The sequence below is a fragment of the Danio rerio genome, chromosome 4, assembly GCF_052040795.2.
Source record: "Danio rerio strain M-AB ecotype USA chromosome 4, GRCz13ab, whole genome shotgun sequence".
Lineage (NCBI taxonomy): Eukaryota > Metazoa > Chordata > Actinopteri > Cypriniformes > Danionidae > Danio > Danio rerio.
In genome coordinates, this window is record NC_141024.2 from 40,276,610 (window position 1) to 40,300,808 (window position 24,199).

General features: G+C 37.9%; 2 protein-coding genes and 1 pseudogene across 4 annotated transcripts in view; all 3 read left to right on the top strand.

Moving 5' to 3' along the window:
• Positions 1 to 24,199, top strand: part of LOC148680587 (uncharacterized) — a 232,162-nt pseudogene that overhangs the window by 131,090 nt on the left and 76,873 nt on the right. The gene's annotated exons all lie outside the window — the stretch shown is intronic.
• Positions 602 to 14,587, top strand: LOC148680601 (uncharacterized). Of its 2 annotated transcripts, XM_088650601.1 has the most exons (3): positions 602 to 652; positions 1,126 to 1,275; positions 9,760 to 14,587. In XM_088650601.1, the coding sequence occupies exons 2-3, from the start codon at positions 1,191 to 1,193 to the stop codon at positions 10,752 to 10,754; spliced, it is 1,080 nt and encodes a 359-aa protein (XP_088506727.1). In that variant the 5' UTR covers positions 602 to 652; positions 1,126 to 1,190; the 3' UTR covers positions 10,755 to 14,587. The 2 variants fall into 2 exon arrangements, with proteins under 2 accessions (XP_088506727.1, XP_088506728.1); XM_088650602.1 differs by having other exon boundaries at positions 602 to 1,275.
• LOC137491343 (uncharacterized) overlaps positions 9,782 to 24,199 on the top strand; it is a 32,269-nt gene continuing 17,851 nt past the window's right edge. Inside the window, exons 1-6 of the mRNA XM_088650130.1 lie at positions 9,782 to 9,969; positions 10,137 to 15,778; positions 16,137 to 16,330; positions 16,864 to 16,977; positions 20,146 to 20,259; positions 21,538 to 23,553. Coding sequence (XP_088506256.1) covers positions 16,281 to 16,330; positions 16,864 to 16,977; positions 20,146 to 20,259; positions 21,538 to 23,553 — 2,294 coding nt within the window. The 5' untranslated portion in view covers positions 9,782 to 9,969; positions 10,137 to 15,778; positions 16,137 to 16,280. The remainder of the gene's footprint in view (positions 9,970 to 10,136; positions 15,779 to 16,136; positions 16,331 to 16,863; positions 16,978 to 20,145; positions 20,260 to 21,537; positions 23,554 to 24,199) is intronic.

The window sequence follows — 24,199 nt, forward strand, 5'->3', positions numbered from 1 at the left end:
TACATTTTTCTTTCTCTGATGTTGTGAACTTTATTTTACTAATGGGTATATCACATTCATTGTTGTAAGTGGAAAAAGTGCAGACCGTCTTTTAGATGTTTTCTTTCTGAGGTAGAGAAAGTGGCTCAAAGCTTCAAATATTTCAGAAACCAAAGTAAAATAACTGAAGCTCTCTGTACTTCATTTTCATAATATTTATTGTTAGAATATTTTGTTCGTCCTTTGATGTAGATCTTTTGTACTGCTTCTTGCTCCTTGTTGCAGTTGTAACAATTTTAATTTATTTTATATATTTATAATGGTAAATATGCCTTGCGATGTTGATTGTTCTGTTTTGTGATGTAAACTTTTTACAACAATAAAAACGAAAAAAAAAAAACACTTATACTTAGTAGATTAAACAAGTTTTTCAAAATTGTGTAAAAATGTTTGGATTAAAAGTTTTGATCAACTTCAAATACTGAATGTCTGTGTATTTGAAAGAGAGAGAGCAGATATGTTATGTGAGATGTGAAAAGAAGTGTGAAATTTGTCATGTCCTGACTGCAACAGTAAGTGGCAAAAAAGCTGAACAAAAAAGACTTTTATTTTGGCGTGTTGTGTGACGTCATAAGGCTGCGCCGCTTCCGCGCTGCGGTTCAACTGGAAGAAGGTTTGTTTCACAACTTTACACAAATATAAACCGATTGATTAAAGTTTCAGGTTTTCCTTTCGATATTATATACCTGCGGTTGACTATTATTTTAATCCTTTATACAACGAAGTACTATTTTAATAACAGTAATCGAGGGCTATTGTTTGAACAACTGAAATGTGTTTTAATGAAGGTTTTATTTATTTACAAGCATAATGTCATTCCAATATAGGTATACAATATTATATATATATATATATATATATATATATATATATATATATATATATATATATATATATATATATATATATATATATATAATAAATGGAGAACTAGTTTTTATCAGGTCATTTGTTTGTGGCTTTTGTTTCTTGCTCAGACTTACCTGATTTATTTTTGTTAATCACTCTCATATAAAGAAACTATTGAAGCAAGTGTTGAAGAGAAGTTATTTTGTTTCTGTTCACTGTTTTGTTCATTTTAAACAGAATAAAGTGTCCAAACACAGAGAAAAACTCCTGCTGAAGCGACTGATCTCCACACTGTTATAAAGATGGCGTTTATTAAAGAGGAGAGTGAAGATGTGAAGATTGAAGAAACATTCACAGAGAAAAAGGAAGATCCGCAGGAACAAACAAGTTAGTTTTTATTCAGATATATTTTAATAAGAATACTAAATTAAATCCATGCTGCAGCCTTGAGTGTGCTGCCTAGTTATCCTGAATGCACATAAGCACTCATTGAAAGACAGGAATGAGTTTCTTTTGTTACTTATTCTCAGGTATTTTGTCATTATGTATTATTAGTCTCCCATTTTCTCTACCTTCTTAAGGTTATTGCTTTTCTTGTTCTCCTACTATGTGTAAAGCGTCCTTGAGCACTGTCGCTATATAAAATAAATAAAAACAATAAATTAATAAAAAGTTAAACTGAGCTGACAATATATGACCTACAGTATTCTCATAAAAGATATCTGCTATTACAGTGACAGTGTTGCCTTGGTACTTTCCATTTGCATATGTCAGGTTGATCAAAACTCCCTTTTTTACATCGACTTCTTTATGGGTTTAAATTTGTTTCTAGTAGTTGTTACTAGTTCTCACAGATAGTATCAGAGTTAGAATTAAATCTTTATTATAATAACTAATTATCAGGGCTATTGTATTTAAACAGGGTTTCCGCAGAGTCTTAAAATGTCTTAAATTCCAAAATCTAAAATTTGGCCCTAAAAAGTCTTAAATTTACTGAAATATTGTGTTGTAGGTCTTAAAGCTTTTTTAAACAAGTCTTCATTTCCCTGTGTTCATGTTTTGTTACCCAATTTGGTCAAAACCCATACAATCACCAACAATCCATCTCAATAAAACTTTCAACCTTTATTTAAAAAGGTCATTTTAACTCTATTTATCATAATGGTAAAGACTGCTGAGGATATCCACCTGGACAGATTGTTGTGAATGGATTTAGTTTATTATAGTTTATAAACTTTTAAAACATTTGTTAATTAGTTTTTATTTTAAAGAAAGTTTATTTTGGAAAAAAGTGTGTTGATCCAAGTCGAGCTCTCTTGTTTTTACACAATATTTAAGATATTTTGCTAAGAAATATCTAAAATATTTTAATGTTATTATTAGTTTTGATTTATTATTGTATTATTAAATATTTTATATAAAAAATATTTTTTGATAGGACAAATAAAAATCTTTTTCTTCTGGGGCATTTGAAAAATTCTTTGGTCTAAAATTTCATTCATATTGGTCTTAAAAATGTCTTTAAAAGTCTTAAATTTTACTTGGTGACACCTGTAGAAACCCTGATTTAAAGTATGTCAGAAAATGTAAATGACTCTAATTTTAAATATGCTGAATTAAATGGACATTAAAATAATTAATTATTATAAAACATTGTACAGTTTTCTAAATTATATGATGTTGCTGTGGGACAACATGACGCAAAATAAACAAATTATAGTGGAACAATAATGTTTAGCATTGCACTGACTACAACTGGCCAACAAACTAGTCTAAAAATGACTTTTGCTGTGTAAGAAATGGATTACAGCATGCTGATGATATGCAAACCTTTGAGTAAGAAGTTCATCAATATTGACCATATTCTTCACGTACCAGCAGGTGCCACCATTGGAATCTTTTTGCTTTTTAAAGAATAAATTTTTAGATCCTTAAAACAGTGTAATGCTGCTTGTCTTTGATCTTGTGGGGGAAACCGGAGCACCCAGAGAAAACCCACGCCAGCTTGGGGAGAACATGCAAACTCCACACAGAAATGCCAACTGACCCAGCTGAGGCTCGAACCAGCAACCTTCTTGCTATGAGGCGACAGCACCACCTACTGTGCCTCCTCGTCGCCCGACAACACTGATTTATTTGCATATTTTTTATGCGATATTCCAGTTTTGCAAATTAATTTAATTGGCAGTTTTAAATGGAAACATAGCTGTATGGTTTGGAGCTTACGCTGCTATTCTGAACCAATAATCGGAAACAGAAAGCAGTTGAAGGATGGCGTGTTTAAATCCATTATTTATCTGACTTTATTGTAATTAATCTGACCCCATCAAAGTTGTTATTATCATTGATAAAGAGAAAGAATCTCAAAGCTTAAAGCAGGTAAAGTTGTTTATTCAGTTACATGTTTAAATATAGAATGAAACAAACTAACATACTGTATAAAGAAATTAGCTGTACGTGCACTGCTGAGCAACAAAAACAGTGAAATTGCCTTTGTTAGCATATGAGGCTACGCAGCATGAGGGAGAGGCAGAGTAAAAGCCATTCTCCCAGATCAACACTTACCGTTCCTTATTATACCCTGAGTAAAGCATTGTCAAACATGAGTGAAAACCAACCCCCAAAACCAACTGAACATGAGAGCACAGCAGAGGAGATAAAGTGGGTGAGAACATTAACATACTCTCCTCAGGCCATGACTCAACAATAGTAAATATATTGAAATACAAGCAATCAATGTCTCTGTTGATTTTAGCACTACAACACTTAAGTCATAAACTGTCAAATGACTCCATACATGATAAAGCTATTTGAAGGAAGATCAAGGGCAGATGAATTGTGGATGGTGAAAAGCAAATGGTTACTGCAAGCAAATGGCAGAAATTTGTATTTGAGCTGTGATCAACTCTGCCAGGCCAGGAGGACCCATCCCATGCTTGCAATGTCTCAGAAGTCCTTGATTAGCATAGAAGGAATATATAATAGAAGAATATATTTTTTTTTCTCATCCTGCTTACCCATTACCTACATTTCAGTCACACAAAGAACAAAGTCACGTACGAGAAAGGCTTGTTCTTCTTTAATTAATAACTAGCTAAAATTCACAGACCTTCGACAGGGACATGTACTGTAACTAGATTAATGGGATTATTGCTCTTCTAAAAACAATGTTTTAGTACTGCTTACATTCTTATTATTCAACTATTTTTATTGATTTTTCCAAAGTCTTTAATTTTTCCACAACACACATATTGAACAACAAATTAACATGGTACATAGCTACAGACATACTCACACCCCATAAATAAAAATAAATTAATTAATAAAAATAGATAAAATAAATTAGAAAACTAGGGATAAACTCTCACCAAGGATATAATAACCTTTGAGCGTTCAATGTAGGAGAGGAAAGGCTGCCAAACCTCTAAACCTTTTTTTGTAGAGTCTCGGATGATGTACTTAAGGTGCTCGAGTTTAGCATGTAATAACACTTCTAATATCCAATGTTTATGGGATGGTGGGTTTGTTTTTTCCATCTTAGGAGAATCAGACGTCTGGCCAATAAAGAAGAAAAGGCAATGATCATGATTACATATAGATGAAAATAATCTAAAAATATTGGCTCAAAATGTATGTAATCTAGGGCACCCCCAGAACATCAGATCTGCTGGCTCCAAACCACATCTGGGGCAAGATGAATCTGACCCTGGATACATTTTGCCAGCTTGCTCCTAGATAGGTGAAGCCTATAAAGCACCCTAAACTGTAGAAGACCATGTCTAATACATACAGGGGATGAGTGTACCAGTTCTATGGCATATTGCCAAGCTGTATCTGCTATTTCTAGTACCAGTTCGTCTTCCCATTTTAGCTTTATACAATTTAGGCAAGGGGAGGCAGTTCTTTAGACCACTTCATATAACATGGACATCATACCCCTTTGAAATGAGTCCATATTTACCAATTCATCTATCCAACATGCTTATAGTTGGTTTTGTGAAGAAGACAAGTGTTTTTTAACGAAACTATGGACTTGAAAGTACCTTAAAGAGCCCATATTATACACGAAATAGGGTCATATCTTGGTTGTAAGGGTCTCCAACAACAGTCTAATATGCATGCAAGGTCAAAAAACACTTTCGTGGTCTTATAATCTGCATTTATTTTTACCTAATTATCCCAGCGACTCCCGTATGAATCGTCCAGTGATTCATTTGTTCTCAAACCCCTCTTTAGCGTGAAGCTAATCTGCGCTGATTGGACCGATGACAGTCTGTTGCGATTGGTCTACTGCCTTCAGTGAGAGAGTGAAATGCCCAACAGCTAATCAGCAATATAAAAGTAATCACAGTTCATACACGCTCGATAGTGTAGGCGTGGATTTTAGCTGCCAGTGGGTCAATGTAAATACAGACGGTGGACTTGAAAATACAGTCGACTAACTATTTTATTGTGCAAAAACAGTTGAGGAGATCTTCTAGCTTGTCTCATTCTGCTCTTTTCACAGACACACACACAAACACATATTGCCCTCGTCCTAACACACACACACACACACACACAAACACTTAACCCTGCTCCGGACGACAGCGCACGCACACAAACAGACACACACACAAACACTTAACCCTGGTCCGGACGACAACGCACACACACACACCTCCGGACGACAGCGCGCGTACACGCACACACACACAAACACTACCCTCCTCCACGGAGCTCCGTAAACAAAGCAGCACGCGTCACGTTTTTAACGTGGCTTTGCACCCGATATGAGAATAAAGCGAGTTAACCTCATACAGTACACGCGGTTACAAGTGACAAATCACAACTAAATACATTTGCAAGCTAAAGTCAGCCAGGCAACTTTAATCGCCTGTACTTACACTTGAGAAATGGAGGAAGAAACCCATCCTGACATGTCCATCAGTAAGTTACTTTACTGATCCTTCCTTTATACTGATCTTTCCTTTAACAAACGCCGATGAAGTATTCTTTGTAGCATGTAGTTTCCAGTAGTTTCCAACTGCTTGGCTATAATGCTGAGGTTTTATCTTTGGGTAGAGACTCAGTAATATCCATCTGCAGTATGACTTCAATCGACCGGCATGTTTGCGTGTGTGTGTGTGTGTGTCTGGGTTTCTGTTTTAGAGGGCGGGGCTGCAGGTTTCAAATCTCCCGGGTTTGCGCGTGCATGTAAATAACAGATAGAAAAGTATGGCTTGGGTGGCTGGAGTCGCTGATAATTCACTTGACTTTCCTCATGCACCGCCTGGTGTAGATGTCGTGGTGGGAGGGAAGCTCACCTCCTACTACGCGTCCAGCAGTTCACACAATCCTATGTAGACCTTTGCGATTGCTGCTGGTGCTATTTACATACCAGGTGGTGATACAGCCACACAGGATACTCCCCACAGTGCAGGTGTAGAACGAGTGGAGGATGTGAGGGCTTATTCCAAACCTGAGATGCCTGAGGAAGAAGAGGCGTTGTTGTGCCTTCTTTAGCACTGCGTCTGTGTGAGCAGTCCATGTCAATTCCCCAGCAATGTGTACTCCAAGAAACTTGGAAGTGCTGACTCTCTTCACTGGTGTCCCGTTGATGATGATGGGGGTGTGTTCTCTATTCTCTTTCCTGAAATCCACCACCAGCTCATTGGTTTTGCTGATGTTGAGTGAGAGGTGGTTTTCCTTACACCACTGCGTCAGAGTGTGCACCTCTTCTCTGTAGGCCATCTCATTATTATCTGTGATTAGGCCCACCACTGTTGTGTCATCAGCAAATTTAACAATGACGTTGGAGATGTGTTTGGCTGTACAGTCGTGTGTACAGGGAGTAGAGGAGTGGACTGAGAACACAGCCCTGTGGATCACCAGTGTTGAGGATCAGTGTGGATGAGGATGTGTTGTTTATTCTGACCACCTGGCGTCTGCTTGAAAGGAAGTCCAGGAACTAGTTGCAGAGAGCTGTGTAGACCCAAAGCCTGGAGCTTCACCACTAGTTTGGCAGGCACTATAGTGTTGAATACTGAGCTGTAGTCCACAAACAGCATTCTCACATATGTGTTTTTGTTTTCCAGGTGAGACAGAGCAGTGTGCAAGGTGAAAGCAATTGCTTCATCAGTATAGCGATTATTCCTGTAAGCAAATTGCAGAGGGTCAGTGTGAGCAGGCAGTACAGAGCAGATGTGCTTTTTAAACAGCTTCTCAAAGCACTTGCTGAAGATGGGTGTCAGAGCAACTGGACACCAGTCATTTAAGCATGTGGTTTTAGATTATTTCGGTATGGGCACAATAGTAGCTGTCTTAAAGCATGTGGGAACCACAGGCCGAGAGAGGGAGAGGTCTGGAGCCGCGGAGCGCAGTGTGTGGGTGCTGTCCTGGGCTTTAAAGCAAGTGTAGAACGAGTTGAGCTCGTCCAGGAGAGACGCAGAAATGTTTACAGTGGCGGGTTTGTTACTTTTAAAGTCTGTGATGTAATTAAGTCCCTGCCACATACTCCTCCCCTATACCTTGTACCTCTGTATTGATGTTTTGCTTCTTTGATAGTTTACCTGAGGTTGTAGTTTGCTTGTTTTTGTTCCTCAGCATTTCTGGATTTATAGGCGGAGGTTCACACTGATAGGGCTGTTCGAACTTCGCCATTAATCTATGGTTTTGGGTTAGGGACAGATTTTTGGATAGTTTAGATATGGACAGTTTTTGTTGGGACCATGTCTTCTATACACTTTCTGATGAAGCATGTAACGGTGTCTTGAGTAAACTTTAGGCCGTACTCACATTAGGTACAGTTGCCTCGAACTGGGCCAAACCACGCTTGTCCCCCCTTCCGTCTCCCCTGACGGCCCGCACTCACACCACAAATGGGCCTCGGCACGCTTACATCATTGCTGCTGCGCTGTTCAGTGAGAAGCGCTCTCACTCACTCAGCAGCACAGTGGAGATTTCTCTAGTTATATCGTTTCAGTTGTTTGATATGCAGTGACATGCAATCAAATATTTTGCCAAACAGTCCTTAGGGATGCATTTACACGCAGTCAGATATTTCGCCGAACAGATCTTCCACTTATGGCGCTCATAAACAATCATAAAGCCCTCGTGCTGCAGGAATGAGGAGGTTTGCTGAAGGCGCGCAACTGTCGTGCAGTGAGATGTCTGCGTCTTTAATAAATTACGGCAGTTTGCGTTCACTGAACAGTAAGAATGATTAATAAATTCATATGAAACAATCCCTTAAAGTCTCGTCTCTCTTTCAGTTTCGGGCTTTGGCACGTTTTGCACTCACACTACAAACGTACCGGCCAAGTGAACCGCACTCAGGCCCTTCTCTTCCAACCGGGCTAGGGCCAGCCAAGTGAACCGTGCTTGTGCCATTCAGCGCATTCACACTTCTCAAACAATCCGGGAAACGGGCCTGGGCATGGTACGGATGGCATAGTGTGAGTAGGCCCTTAATGTCGTCATCAGAAGCTGCCCGGAACATCTCCCAGTCCACATGATCAAAACATTCTTTAAGTATAGAATCCGATTGGTCCGTCCAGCTTTGAAACGTCTTGAGGGTGGGTGGTTCCCGTTTCAGTTTCTGCCTGTAAGCAGGCAAGAGCAGAACAGAAGAGTCATCTGATTTGCCAAACGGTGGGCGGGGGAGGGATTTGTTGGCGTCCCGGAACGGAGAATAGCAGTGGTCCAAAATACGGTCACCACGCATGTTTGTGGTGATATGGTGAAAGTATTTTGGAGCGATTTTCCTGAGATTGGCATTGTTAAAGTCCCCTGTAACAATAAACGCTGACTCTGGGTGTGTGGTTTCCTGCTCGCTTATGCTCCCATTCAGTTCCCTTAGCGCCTGCTCTGTGTTGGCTTGAGGGTGGATGTAGACAGCTGTAATTATAACAGCTGTGAACTCTCTTGGTGCCCAGTGTGGTCGGCACCGAAGCATAAGGTATCCAGATCAGGAGAACAAAATGATCTAACTGGATGTATGTTTCTCAACCATGAGTTGTTAATACAGAAACAAACACCTCCTTCTTTGCTTTCCCCTGTCGGTTCTTTCATTCTATCCACAGTATCTTATCCATAGTATTCTATCCATAGTATTCCCTGTCTGCTAAACAAATTTTAGAGAAACATTTTGTTGTAATTATGAATATATACAAATAAAAATAGGTCATTGTTACGACCCCCTCGTTCGAGTTGCAACATAAAAGAGCTCAGACAACAAAAAAATTATATATGCAACTTATTTATTATATACAACTAATAAAACAACAAATCAAGAAACAAACAAATGTCTAGGGGAAAATAAAGAAAATAACTAACTTTAACTACACATAAATAATGCCAAACAAAACCATAAGGTTGCCAAAATAAAGATATGGTCTTGATGCGAGGACGGCCAGTAGCCACACTATCCTACACAAGCTAGCTCACTCTCGCATTTATATGCTTTGAACCAATTGGGGAGCTACCATGGCACCTAATCAGGATCTGCCACATCCAAACTAGAATACCGGGGTCATCACACCATTTACACCTTTCAAATCTGTGTCTTATCAATGTGACCAAAATTTCTTTTATGATCAATTATGTAAGAAACTCTGAAAACTGGACTGACACCGTTTCAGTTTATTATAAGTTCTATGTTAAGCGGCTTTGACAGTTTACATTGTAAAAGCACTACATAAATAAAGCTGAATTGAATAGAATCTGCTTAAACGTGTACACGTTAATGGACCAAACACAATATGATCTGATTTATTTAACATTTAATGTGCATCAGAAATACAATGTGTGTAGCCAATGTTTCCAGTGTCTTTTCACTTTTCAGCTTTTGATGAGAGTTTTTAAGACTTAATGAAAACTTTTTTTTTTCAGACCTAATTAAAGAGAGTGAGGGGAGTAAAGAGGAGGAACACCATGTTAAAATTGAGGACAAAAATCATTTACAGACTGATGGTATTTTGAAAAGGAGAGACAAGAATCGTTTCACCTGCACTCAGTGTGGGAAGAGTTTTGGAGGAAATGGCAATCTTAAGATTCACATGATAATCCACACTGGAAAGAAACCATTCACATGCACTCAGTGTGGGAAGACTTTCAGCCAATCATCACACCTTAATGACCACATGATGATCCACACCGGAGAGAAACCATTCACATGCACTCAGTGTGGGAAGAGTTTCATCCGGTTATCATTGCTTAATCAACACATGATGATTCACACTGGAGAGAAACCATTCACATGCACTCAGTGTGGGAAGAGTTTCAGGCAATCATCATACCTTAATGAACACATGATGATCCACACCGGAGAGAAACCATTCACATGCACTCAGTGTTGGAAGAGTTTCAGCCGGTCATCAGACTTTAATCGACACATGAGGATCCACACTGGAGAGAAACCATTCACATGCACTCAGTGTGGGAAGAGTTTCAGCTGCTCATCATCCCTTAATAAACACATGAGGATCCACACTGGAGAGAAACCATTCACATGCACTCAGTGTGGGAAGAGTTTCAGCCAATCATCAGACCTTAATAAACACATGATGATCCACACTGAAGAGAAACCATTCACATGCACTCAGTGTGGAAAGAGTTTCGGCCGCTCATCAAACCTTAATCGACACATGAGGAACCACACTGGAGAGAAACCATTCGCATGCACTAAGTGTGGGAAGAGTTTCAACTGCTCATCACACCTTAATCGACACATGAGGAACCACACTGGAGAGAAGCTATTCACATGCACTCAGTGTGGGAAGAGTTTCAGACAACCATCACTCCTTTATCTACACATGATAAGCCACAACGGAGAGAAACCCACAGCTTCGGTGTGGGATGAGTTTCAGCAACTCCTCAGACCTTAATAAACACATGATGACCCACACTGTAGATAAACCATTCACATGCACTCTGTGTGGGAAGAGTATCAACCAATCAGTAAACCCTAATGAACACATAAAGATCCACACTGGTGTGAAAAAGTATTTGTGCTTTGCGTGTGAGAAGACTTTTATTACAGCTCTAAAATTAAAACTGCACCAGACGTTTCACACTGGACAGTAGTGATGGGAAGTTTGTATCATTTTACTTACTCGGATCTTTGAGTCTCATTAATCAAGATGACAGAATCTTTTTTCGGAGTCACGTGACTGTAATGGCGGAGTAGCAGCTCAAGATTTGGTCTCAAGATATATTATGTTAGGAGGCTCTCTTTATGGGCAAGACATTTCAGTTTTAAATATATATTTTCCACCTATTCAGACCACAGATTTTATTTCTAAGGTTTTTTCAAAATTTGCGGATTGGCTTTGTGACAACACAGTTATAGCAGGTGATTTTAATTGTTTTTTCTCCTCAGTAGTAGATAAATGTCCTTCAACACAAAATCGTAGTCAGATGTCGAATAGAGCCAAAGCTGTTTTGGATACCTGCAAAGAACTTGATCTGGTTGATACTTGGAGGGTGTTACACCCTAATGAGAAGGATTTTACATATTATTCAGCCGTTTATAAAACCAGTAGTAGAATTGACTTGATTTTCAACCCCTAAAATTTCTTTTAGTAAAGTTGAGTATTGTAATTTTGGGGATATTTTGATATCCGATCAAGCACCGCTCTGTATAGGCATAAATTTTAGTAATTTGACACTCCCTAATAAACAATGGAGGTATAATTCATACCTAAATTTTGACCCTAATTTTGAAGATTTTTTAACAGAACAGATGAATCACTTTTTTGTAGAAAACAAAACTTCGGGTGTTTCCCCAGGGTTACTTTGGGATACAGCAAAAGCATATGCTCGAGGTTTAATTATATCATATTCAGCTGGGCTTAGAAAAAAGGTAGAAGAGAACAGAGAAACTTAGAGCTCAAACTACATGATCTACAGACCAGATATAATTTGTCTCCCTCAGATGAACTAAGATGTGACATACAAATAACAAAAACGGCATTGGAAGCGATACTTACGAAAAAGGCAGAGAAATCAATGTTCTTTGTAAAGCAAAGAATGTACGAATTTGCTAATAAACCTAATCGCTATTTGGCTAATCTTTTGCGGGTTAGGACATCTACTCAATATATACCTTGTATTAAAGAGTTGAATGGTTCTTTGAATTATAATAATAAGGAAATTAATAATAGTTTTAGAATCTTTTTTGAGCAATTGTACACATCTTAATTTAATTATAGTGCGGAAATTAATATGGAAGCTTTTTTTACAAACCTATCTCTTCCTCAAATTTTAAATGACCAGAGAAAGATATTAGACGCTCCATTAACTCTCAGTGAATTTAAGAATTGTATTCAATTTCTCCCTAATAACAAGGCACCAGGTCCTGATGGTCTCAGTGCAGAGTTTTATAAAAAAGTCTGTCAGTATTTTATCTGGCCCATTACATTAGATGATTCTTAACTCATTTGAAAAAGGGGTCCTTCCCCCTTCAATGATGGAAGCTAATATTTCCTTGGTTCATAAAAAAAGTAAACCAGCTGATGAATTCTCCTCTTATAGGCCCATATCTGTTTTAAATATAGATTCTAAGCTTTTTGTCAAAGTACTGGCTTCTCGATTGGAGTCAATACTACCCTCTATTATTAATAACGATCAGACGTTTATACGGGGTAGATTCTCATCACATAATATAAGAAGGCTTTTTAACATTATTAAGCATTGTTCTTTGTATAGCCCAGACTCACTGGTTATATCACTTGATGCAGAAAAGGCTTTCGATCGGTTGGAATGGCCATACTTTTTTTGCGCTTAAAAAATTTGGGTTAGGGGCTGACTATATTAAATGGATCCGTATATTATACACTTTTCCTCTTTCTGCTGTAATTACTAATAGTCTTCGATCTAGTAACTTTAATATTGAAAGAGGTACAAGACAAGGATGTCCGTTGAGCCCTTTACTTTTTGCCCTGGCAATGGAACCCTTAGCAGTAAAAATAAGACAGGATACAAATATCCAAGGTATCTCTTTAAAGGATCAACAGCATAAAATTTCGTTATATGCTGATGATGTTTTGATTTACTAAGAGCCCCCTAAGAAATCTACACCTAATTTGATAACACTAATTAATGATTATGGATCTTTCTCTGGTTACAAAATACATTTTTCTAAGAGCGAAGCCATGCCTCTTAATAATTCGCATAGATTAAATCCTAGTATATCGCATCCAATTCGGTGGTCCCCCGGGGGCTTTTATTACTTGGGCATAAAAGTTTCCTCTCAGATATCAGACTTATAAAGTCTAAACTTCATTCCCCTTTTACAATCGGTAATACAAAATTTGGATAGGTGGTGTGCCCTACCATTATCCTTACTGGGTCGTATTCATCTCATTAAAATGAATGTTCTTCCACGCTTTCTCTACTTATTTCAAATGTTCCCTATTAAAATTACTAAAAAAGTTCTAGCCCAGTTGAATAGTTCTATAATTTCATTTATTTGGGCTAAAAAAAGACCAAGACTACGATATAGTGTCCTTTTTCTCCCCATTAAATCAGGTGGTTTAGCTGCCCCATCCTTTTTATAGAATTATCTGGCTGCTCAGTCTAGGTTTCTTTTAGAATGGCTTATAGATGACCCAGAATCTACTTGGATTGGACCTGAAGCTGCATCCCTGGACGGGATTCCCCTACGTAATTTGCTTTATATCTCAACTGCTAAAGCTTCTGCTCTGATCAAAGGTAATAGTATTTTAAAGAATATGTTAGACATATGGTGACAAACTAGAAAACGTTAAGGTTATGAGAATTGTTTCTCACTATCAACCCCTCTCCATGGAAATCCAGATTTCCCACCAGGCCTTAGAGCTGGGCTGGAAGATTGGAGTGATAAGGGCATTAAAGTGGTGGGTGATATTATTCAGGATGGTACGATTCTCACATTCCAAGAGATTAAGTATAAGTTCAGTATTCCTAATGTGGACTTTCTTAAGTATCTGCAGGTTCGAAACTTTATTTTGACAAAATATAGAGATTACCCAGGAGGATTTGGTATTTACCCAGTTGAATCACTTCTTGCCATTGAGAAGAAGGTCAAATGCATTACACGGCATGTCTATGTAACCGGTTCTGCGTTGTGTTTTCTTATTTTTATGAAGGAATAACCAGTCGGAGATCTGCAGTTGAGACGGCTCTTTACTCATTGAGAATAAACCAAAAGCACAGCTTTTACAGTGTGTCTTCGCCCTTACAGCTTTTCTCTCCCATGCGCAGTCAGTGCAGAAAGGGGAGAGATGGAGAGAGAGATAGAACAAAACTCCAAACAATATTAACAAAGTGACAACCCAGCTAGAAATTTTACGTTCCCTGAATGTTAAGGACGTTCTGAGAAGGTCACAATGTTGAGTTCTTTAAAGGTTTGGAGGACGTTATTTGGGGGACCTTTACAGAACATTCAGAACGTTCTCAGAATGTTTAGGGGACCAAACCTTATTGGAAAATTTGACATTCTCAAAACGTTCTCTTAACGTGCTTGTTGGTGTTAAGGCCGTTGTCTAGTAACGTTCCCAGAAAGACAAGATGTGGAATTCTTTAAAGGTGTGAGGGACGTTATTTTGTGGACCTTCACAGAATGTTATTTTGTTGTCTTGAATGTTAAAGACAGAAAGAGCTCAATCAATAAAATGTTACTAAAATTGGCTTTATTGGCAGAAAACATAAAGCATTTGTCAAACAATTTAATTTTTAATATGCTGTGTCTGTGTGTGTTTGTGTGCGTCTCTTAGTCACGTTCTCTATGGTCCAGTTGTCTTTCTGCTGCCTGAAACAAAGCATAAATAACAATATTTACAAATAGGTTCACTTACTTTGTATTTATTTTATTTTTTAACTTTCAGGTGTACACAGTGGTGCTTGAGTCTTATAAAATAATTCAAAATTAATATATTTTGAAATTAAAAAAATGCATAAATCTCCCTATCTACATCCCACTTATCTATTTTTAAAGAACTGCCACTCAAATATCATTTGATAAGAAAACGGTGTTGCACACTCCACTGAAGACATCCATAAGCCTACATAGTTATTTTCGTTTGCGAAGCGCATAAATTTGTTTCCAAACTATTTCTTTTTTTTTTTTTTATTAGAATATGCAAAAATCTTACAAATACAAGAAAACATCAACAAATAACCAATACAAAGCAACGAAACAAAAACAAAACAAAAACAACAACAATAGAGGTACTGGTATGTGCGTGAGTGTGTGCGTGTGAGTGTGTGTATGCATGTAAAGGTAACTTAGTGGACAGGTCAGAGTACATACATTAGAAACAATAACAGTCAATAAATGAAGCAAGTGTCACAGATATAGATAAAACATAGAAAGAAACCAGTTAATAAAAAAGGTCCCAGTGCATTTAAACAACGCCTACTATCTGCTGCTCTAGATTACCCCCTAGCGGACACTCCATGAATTACGTTTGTCATTTTCTTTTTACCTGTTCTTTGTATTTTTTATTTTTAATGAATCCAATTTATTTAATAGTATATTTTAATGATGATATTGATCTTTAAACCACTACAGAGACACGATTCTTTCATCTACAGTTACACACGAGAGGAGTATCAGTGCAGCGACACAACAGGACAACTCCTGAGCCTCTCAATGCCTGTGCTGTTCTCATCAGAGCAGTCACACATGGGGAATATAACACAAGCTGTGCTAGACTTCATGAAGAAAGATTAGAGTATATATGGGAAAACATTCATTTTGTTCTCTACAAATCTACATTGAGCTCTATGACACTGATTTGACCAAACTGTAAACATATTATTATTATTATTATTATATACGCTCCAGTACAGCAGGTGGCGGTATTCAGCTTTACGCTGCTCTCTGTAACTCGCCACACAGGAAGAAGAAGAAGAGGAGGATATCCAGGTATGTGTTTGTTCTGTCTTCTCTGTGTCGAGTGTTTATACTGCTTCAGGTAAAAATCACTCTAGTAAAATGTAACTCAGCAGGTGCTTTGATAACCCTGCAGCTGTTTGACTCTTCTCTGCTCTGTTTAGAGTGTTTGTGACGGATGTTTTTCACTGAACTCATGATCTGCCGCTCCCTCAGAAACGAAAGTGAAAGTGTTTAGTTGCCGTGTCGCCATTTTAAACAGACGAAATCCACCATTTACAACGCAGAACAGCTTTAAATCTTTAATGTCATGACTAAACCTGTAAGCTTTATGTGAATGTGTGTATGATGTTATTATAATCAAACGGGTGACGCTGTGATTCTTCATCAGTTTACTCGTGATGAGCTTCTGGATTTGAGTGTCTCAGCTGCTGATCTATTCCTGCATTCAGCTGAATTATGAAGGCTGATCAATGACTGGAGATCTGTGATTGTTCATCAGTTTCTGCTGGAGATCAAACTCTTCAGGTCCATCATGGAGGACACACACACACCTGGAGATCTGGATTTGTCTACAGGATGCAGGTATTAGACCTACACGTGACATTTCATATGATTATTTTCAACAGGATATTATATTTACTCTCTGTTAGTTGTGTTTTCAATCTGTCAGAATATTTAACACACACAGTCAGCAAGATTTTGCACAATCATCATGAAAAGTATCATGAAGTGCTGTTTAAACAGTGTTTTAATGATGAAATATTGAGTAAATCTGCTGTGTTGACTCCAATAGAGGTAAAGTTGGTTTTATATTTGCACATTCAGACTTTCCCCTTAATAATATAATTTCATAAAAGTATTATTTGCAAAATTTAAATAGTAAAATCATATTAGCAGCAAATGACTATCAAAGTACAACATTGTTCACAGTCAAATAAACAGTGCTAATGTTGTTTTCAAGTCACACTTCCATGCTAATTCCGATCAAATATTCAAAGTAAGATGGTAAACAATACAGAGACTTCTAAATGAACAAATGTGTGAATATAAAACCAACTTTACCTCTATTTGACTCCAGTGTGTGCAGCGCTGAACTTTAATCTTCTCTGTTATAGTTCAGTTCATCAGAAGAGAGCAGAAGCAGAGCCCAGCTGTGTGTCTATGAAGAGTGATGTGTCTATGACTGAACCATTAAAATTTAAGAGTGAAAACACACGACCTGCTGTCAGGTAGATCATCTCTTTAATATCTGCAACTGATGAGTCAGGGTTCAACGCTAAGAATTTTTTCTACTGGCCCGATCGGGCCAGTGGTTCTGATTTTTACTTGCCCTGCCAAAATTTTCACTGGCCCAAAAAAAAAAAAAAAAGAAGTTAATAGCTATTTGACTGTGCGTGTGTGTGTGTGTGTATAGATATATACACACACACACACACACTTGATTTCAGAATTATTAGTCCCCCTAAATTATTAGCCCCCCTGTTTATTTTTTCCCCAATTTCGATTTAACAGAGAACAGACTTTCTCAGCACATTTCTAATCATAATACTTTTAATAACTCATCTCTAATAACTGATTTATTTTATCTTTGCCATGATGACAGTAAATAATATTAGACTAGATATTCTTTAAGACACTTCTATACAGCTTAAAGTGACATTTAAAGGCTTAACTAGGTTAATTAGCTTAACTAGGCAGGTTATGGTAATTAGGCTAGTTATTGTATAATGATGGTTTGTTCTGTAGACAGTCTGAAAAACAATTAGCTTAAGAGGCTAATAAATTTAACCTTAAAATGGTTCATAAAAAAACTGCTTTTATTCGAGCCAAAATAAAACAAATAAGATTTTGTTCAGAGGGAAAAAAAATATCAGACATACTATCAACATTTCTTTGCTCTGTTAAACATCATTTAGGAAATATTTTAAAAAGAAAAAAAAACAAAAACAAAAGGGGGCTAATAACTCTGTGTGTGTGTATATATATATATATATATATATATATATATATATATATATATATATATATATATATATATATATATATATATATTTACAGTAATTTTTAAAATGTTTTTTTAAGGAAAATTATTCAGTTCATCAAGGCTATATTTATAAATGTAAAAAATGTTAATTAAATATTTATTAACATTTTAAATAACTGCTTTGTTATTGTATATAGTTTCAAATAAAATCATTACTCCAGACATTATTGATTTTATTACTATTATCATTTATAAATATAATAATAATTATATTAGTGATTTCTGAAGGATCATGTGACTGGAGTAATGAAGCTGAAATCTCATCTTTAAAATCACTGGAATAAATGAATAAATTATATGATAAACTACTTTTGAACAGTTATTTTATAGTGAAACATTTCACAATTTGTATTTATGATGAAATAATTGCAGCCTTGGTGAGCAGAAGAAGCTTATTTTAACATATTTAATCACACTGACCCCAAACTTTTGAGCAGTTGTGTATAGAATATTTTATAAGTGAAAATGTGCACTTCAATTTTAACAACCCACAGACATCATCACCGAATTTAAAGCAGAGGTCAGACTTTCTCATACAGAGCCTCATTTCAATTGTCAGGTTTTGTATAGATGTCTATCTATGGAATTAATCAATCTATTAAAGAAACGTTGGCTATAATTCTGTATTTTAGGCTTAAATTATAGAGAGACATAGCAGATGAACCGAGACTGCATCAGATCGCGAAGCAGATCAATGTTGATTTTCTTTCGAGCTGTCAGTGCAGAAATGAACAAAACAACCGGCCTAACACAACATATTATACGATTAAAACATGGAAAAATGATCAGATATTAACTTCGGTCAATTTTCCTAACGGATAAACTGAGATCATAAGCTCTCGGTAATATTTCAGCTTGCTTTCACTTTCGCATTTACCGGTAAGAATGACATCTCGCCCGCTCATCATTCTCTCTTCATATAGCCGTATATATGGCTATTACACAATCATAATACACTGTAATATAGCCTGGGTCGTTAGTTCGTTGCATTGTTTTGTTTTCTCGCTACAAACGATCCGCTCAATAGGACAGAAACCGTCTCATTCAGGCGATCTCGGATTGATTGATTTGGCGCGGATGCGACCGCAACTGCTGGATATATGCCAAAAAAACACGCTAACGGGGGAAACGAGACAGATTCCGAAACAAACGTCTATGTGTGAAAGCACCGTAAGATTGTATTTGCACACAATTGACAGACAGTTGCAGCACGCAGCTCTGGCTCGATCTGGCTGGCAAAAAGGCAGCACTGGCCCGATCGGGCCAGTAACATTCTGTACACTGGCCCGAGTGTCTTGCACGCTGGCCCCGGGCCATCGGGCAGTCCTTATTGTCGAGCCCTGTGAGTATTTTCATAATAAATGAATCAGGTAATTTAGTGTTGTGGATCTGTTGGGTTTCAGATGTTAGATGTTGTATCTGAGCTCTGCAGGATAGTGCTTGAAGATCTCCGCTTTACACTTCAGGCCACAATTGATGGTGTTAACAAACCAATCAGCGCTTTATTAATAGTTAGTGAGGTAGAAGGTGGGTTTAGGTTTTGGGTAGGGTTAGGGATCCACTATAAGATCATACTGTATGACTACTAATGAGCAGTTCATATGTTCACATTACACAGATAATAAGCCGGTAGTTAATAGTATGAATTGTGAGCTAAACTAAAGTGTTCCCGATCTCCTGCCATTAAGGGCTTTTCCTGCACACTTTCCCCTGCTGTTTCTGTGCTGTACTGATCAGCCATTCCTCTGATCTGAGTGTGTTTTCACTGAAGCGCAGTCATCGTCATGTTGTGTTGGCCTCATAGATGCTGCTGATCAACACATTTGGTTTCTAGAATTGATATTTCTCGAGTTCTCCTGCTCATTCAGTCATGATAGATGATGGTAAATGAACTTGTCTTGCTGTCCTCAAAGTCTGGACTGGAGCTCTGCAGACAAACCCCCAATGAGTGACCTTCTGAAGACTGAGTGAAGAGGAGGAGGATAAGTGGAGCTGCTGGAGGCGGGAATAACAGTCAGCTGACACAGTGCAGTTTATACTGCTGCTTATAAAGTCATGTGATGATGATTGACACGCCTGCATGATTAAGCTCCTCCCACACCTACACTGTGGACTTCATTCTGTGATTTGATGATTAGTTTCAGCTCTAATCTGCTCTAATAGTGCTGCATTTCTGTTGGGTTTTCTCTACTAGAAATAAGCCTTGATCTGTGTTTGCTGATATTTTCCACATTCAGACAGTTTCTGTTCAAATATAAAGGAAATTAATTTAAGTGTTTTTGTAAATGAAGAATGATTAATATCAGGTTTGTGCAGTGTGTGCAGCGCTCAACTTTAATCTTCTCTGTTTTAGTTCAGTTCATCAAAAGAGAGCAGAAGCAGAGCCCAGCTGTGTGTCTATGAAGAGTGACGCGTCTATGACTGAACCAATAAAATTTAAGAGTGAAAACACACGACCTGCTGTCAGGTAGATCATCTCTACACACACATGATTACACTGCAGCATTTATATGATCCTGTGTTTCTAGAAGATCAGACATTATTACACTTTATTTCCACAGTCCAGTCAAGACATTTTAGTGAAGTACTGAAGTAGTAATAAGTGACGAAAGTATTAATACTCAAACTGTTACTTAGTAGAGTGAGTTTACAGGCTTTTACAATAGTCAGCAAAGGATTTGTGATAAAAAGAAAGATTTTAGACAAGATGAATGAACAAGTTCTGTGAGGCAAACACACCACACAGGGTTCAAGGCTAAGGATTTTTTTCTAGTGGCCCAATCGGGCCAGTGGTTCAGAATTTTACTTGCCCTGCCGAAATGTTCACTGGCCCCACCCAAAAAAATAAGTTAATAGCTATTTCTTAGTGTCAATAGCCAAACATAATTGTTTACACACACTTTGTTCAGCATAACTTTACTTTAAATACAACTTACAATTTAAAAATGATTTATTTACAATTGATGAAACTAAACTTGGAAAAAAATCTACATGTATATTGTTAGCAAAAATGTGCACTTAAATTTTGACACCCACAGACATCGTCACCAAACATAAATCAGAGCGGTCAGACTTTCTCATACATGGCCTCATTTCAGTTGTCAAGTTTTGTAAAAATCTATCTATTGAATTAATCAATCTATTACAAAATGTGGGCTAGAATTATGCATTATAGGCTTACATTATAGAGATAAATAATAGATGAAGCGGTGTAATGCCAAGAATTGCACCCCTGCCGTAAAGTGCACAGCCTCTGAAATGTGCATATACTCCCTTAAATTGATTTGAAAATAATAATAATAAAGTTATGACAACTAATGACAGTGACTGAGGTGAGCTCCATGAATGTAACCCTCACAGACGATATGTTTAATTAAATAAATGAATAAATAAGTAGATTTAATTTAAATGCAACACTGATTAGATTAATTAAAGTGAATTGTTTAATGTGTGGTTTAGTTGAAAATGCCTAAGTTTAGAAACAGGCTCATTACATCAGTCTATAGTAATTATTATAGTAATCAGTCTATAGTCAATATTTAGTATTTTTCATTTATTTGTGAACCTACTTCTAAAATGAAGTCGGTTCTTGCTGATCTGGAACCGTTTCTGTATTACTGTAGTTTGGTTCTGGATTAAATCTGTGTATTGTGTCTTAGCTGGTTCAGAGAAAACACACATGGCTTTACTAGAGGATCTTTACACTCACACTCGTTGGTTCTTTGTGTTGTTGTTGTTTCTGCAGTGTGGATAGAGATGATCAGACTGGACACCTGCAGCAGGATTCACTCCAACCAGAACATGATGAACTTCAGAGAGTCAAAGAGCAGCACAAAACCAGCATGAAGAACAAGTATGAGAGATTATTTGAGGGAATCAACCATGGAGAGACTCAAACCCTCCTGAACAGGATCTACACACAGCTCTACATCATAGAAGGAGAGAGTGAAGGAGTGAATGAAGAACATGAGGTTTTACAGATGGAGAAAAGAGCCAGAACAAAACCCTCACAACACACTCCAGTCTACTGCAATGACATCTTTAAAGCCTCAGCTGGAGCAGGACATGAGGAGAAGATCAAGAAGGAGAAAGCCCAGATCAAGACTGTTCTCACTAAAGGCATCGCTGGAATCGGGAAAACCGTCTCTGTGCAGAAGTTCATTCTGGACTGGGCCGAGGGAAAAGACAATCAGGATGTAGATTTCATGTTTGTGCTTCCATTTCGAGAGCTGAACTTGATCAGAGAACATCAGTACAGTCTTCACAGACTTCTGCTGGACTTTCATCCTGAACTTGAAGATCTGGAGCCCAAGATTTATGAGCAGTGTAGAGTTGTGTTCATCTTTGATGGTCTGGATGAAAGCAGAATCACACTGAAGTTTTCAGATGAGGAGAAAGTTTGTGCTGTGACTGAATCTTCATCAGTGCCTGTGTTGATGTGGAGCCTCTTGAAAGGAGATCTGCTTCCCTCTGCTCTCATCTGGATCACCTCCAGACCAGCAGCAGCCCATCAGATCCCCTCCAGATACATCAAGCGTCTGACAGAGATTCAGGGATTCACTGAGCCTCAGAAGGAGGAATATTTCAGGAAGAGAATCAGCGACGAGCATCAAGCCAGCAGAATCATCTCCCACATCAGAAGAGCAAGAAGCCTCCAGATCATGTGCCACATACCCGTCTTCTGCTGGATCTCCTCCACTGTGCTTCAGAAGCTCCTGGAAAAAGATGTGAGTGCAGAAATCCCTCAAACTCTGACTGAGATGTACATCCACTTCCTGCTGATTCAGATCAACATGAGGAAGCAGAAGTATGAAGAGAGGGATCGAAAGAATCTGCAGGGAGATCCAGAGAAACTGCAGTCCAACAGAGGAGTGATCAACAAACTTAAAGTGGCTTTCAGACAGCTGAAGATTAACGTAAGGAAGCAGAAGTATGAAGAGAGAGATCCAAAGAATCTGCAGTCCAACAGAGGAGTGATCCTCAAACTTGCTGAAGTGGCTTTCAGACAGCTGATGAAGGGCAATGTGATGTTCTATGAGGAGGACCTGATTGAGAGCGGCGTAGATGTCACTGACGCCTCAGTGTATTCTGGGATCTGCACTGAGATCTTCAAGGAGGAATCTGTGATTCATCAAAGGAAAGTCTACAGCTTCATCCATCTCAGCTTTCAGGAGTTTCTGGCTGCTTTCTTTGTGTTTTACTGCCATGTAACAAAGAAGAGAGAACCGCTGAGGGTGATTTATGATGAAGAATATTCATATAATCAATATCTACAGGCCAGGTCTAAGAAGTCTCTGTATGATCTGCTCAGTTCAGCAGTAGATAAAGCTGTCAGGAGTAGTAATGGTCATCTGGATCTGTTCCTGCGGTTCCTGCTGGGCGTCTCACTGGAGTCCAATCAGAGACTCTTCCAGGATCTGCTGACACACACAGAGAAGAACTCAGAGAGCATCAGGATAATCACACAGGACATTAAAGACCAGATCAAGAGAGATGAGCGTCTCTCAGCTGAAAGATCCATCAATCTGTTCCTCTGTCTGCTGGAGGTGAAAGATCAAACTCTGGCCAGAGAGATTCAGGAGTTTGTGAAATCAGACAAACACTCAGAGAAGAAACTCTCTCCTGCTCACTGCTCAACAATCTCCTACATGATTGAGATGTCAGAGGAGCCGCTGGATGAGTTAGACTTTAATAAAATCAACACATCATATGAGGGAAGACGGAGACTGATACCAGCTGTGAGAAACTGCAGAAGAGCTCTGTGAGTATTCATTGATTGATCACAGAAGACACACATCAGTCTGCACTGAAGACTCAGATCAGTTTAGTGAATCACTGCCCTGCTTTAACAGAAAATCTTTAGCTGGCCATATCGTCCCCCTGTGAGATCGCTGATACTCCATATTACTGCATGGGGACGCGGCGGCAGTGTTCTGTTTCCTTATTTGCTCATTTATTTCAGCATTTCTAAACGTATAAAACAAACTTTTCTTGACTTTTTACTCACACAAACAACATTTGTACTTATTTAATAATCTACTTCATTTGCTTTACAGTTTATCCTGAAAAATAACTCAAATCCCTGTAAATCCCTGTGCTCCTCCAGCTGAATAGGAGATTTGTTGATGTGTATTTGCTCAAATCTAACACAGTGTTGCTCTTGGATAATTGTGTTTGTTTTCTGATCAGAGAAATAGTGTAATTTTAGACACAGTATTGCCATCTCGCCGCAGACATGCCTCTAATATTACATTTACTGTAGGCCTAAACACTAAACTTTACACTGAGCTCAGTAAAATGCTCTCTGATTAGTTATTAATAATCTGTTCAAAAATTCAGTACAGTCATATGAATGGAGAAATACAGGTTTAGTTTAGTTTAATGTAGATTAAATAAATAAATAAATA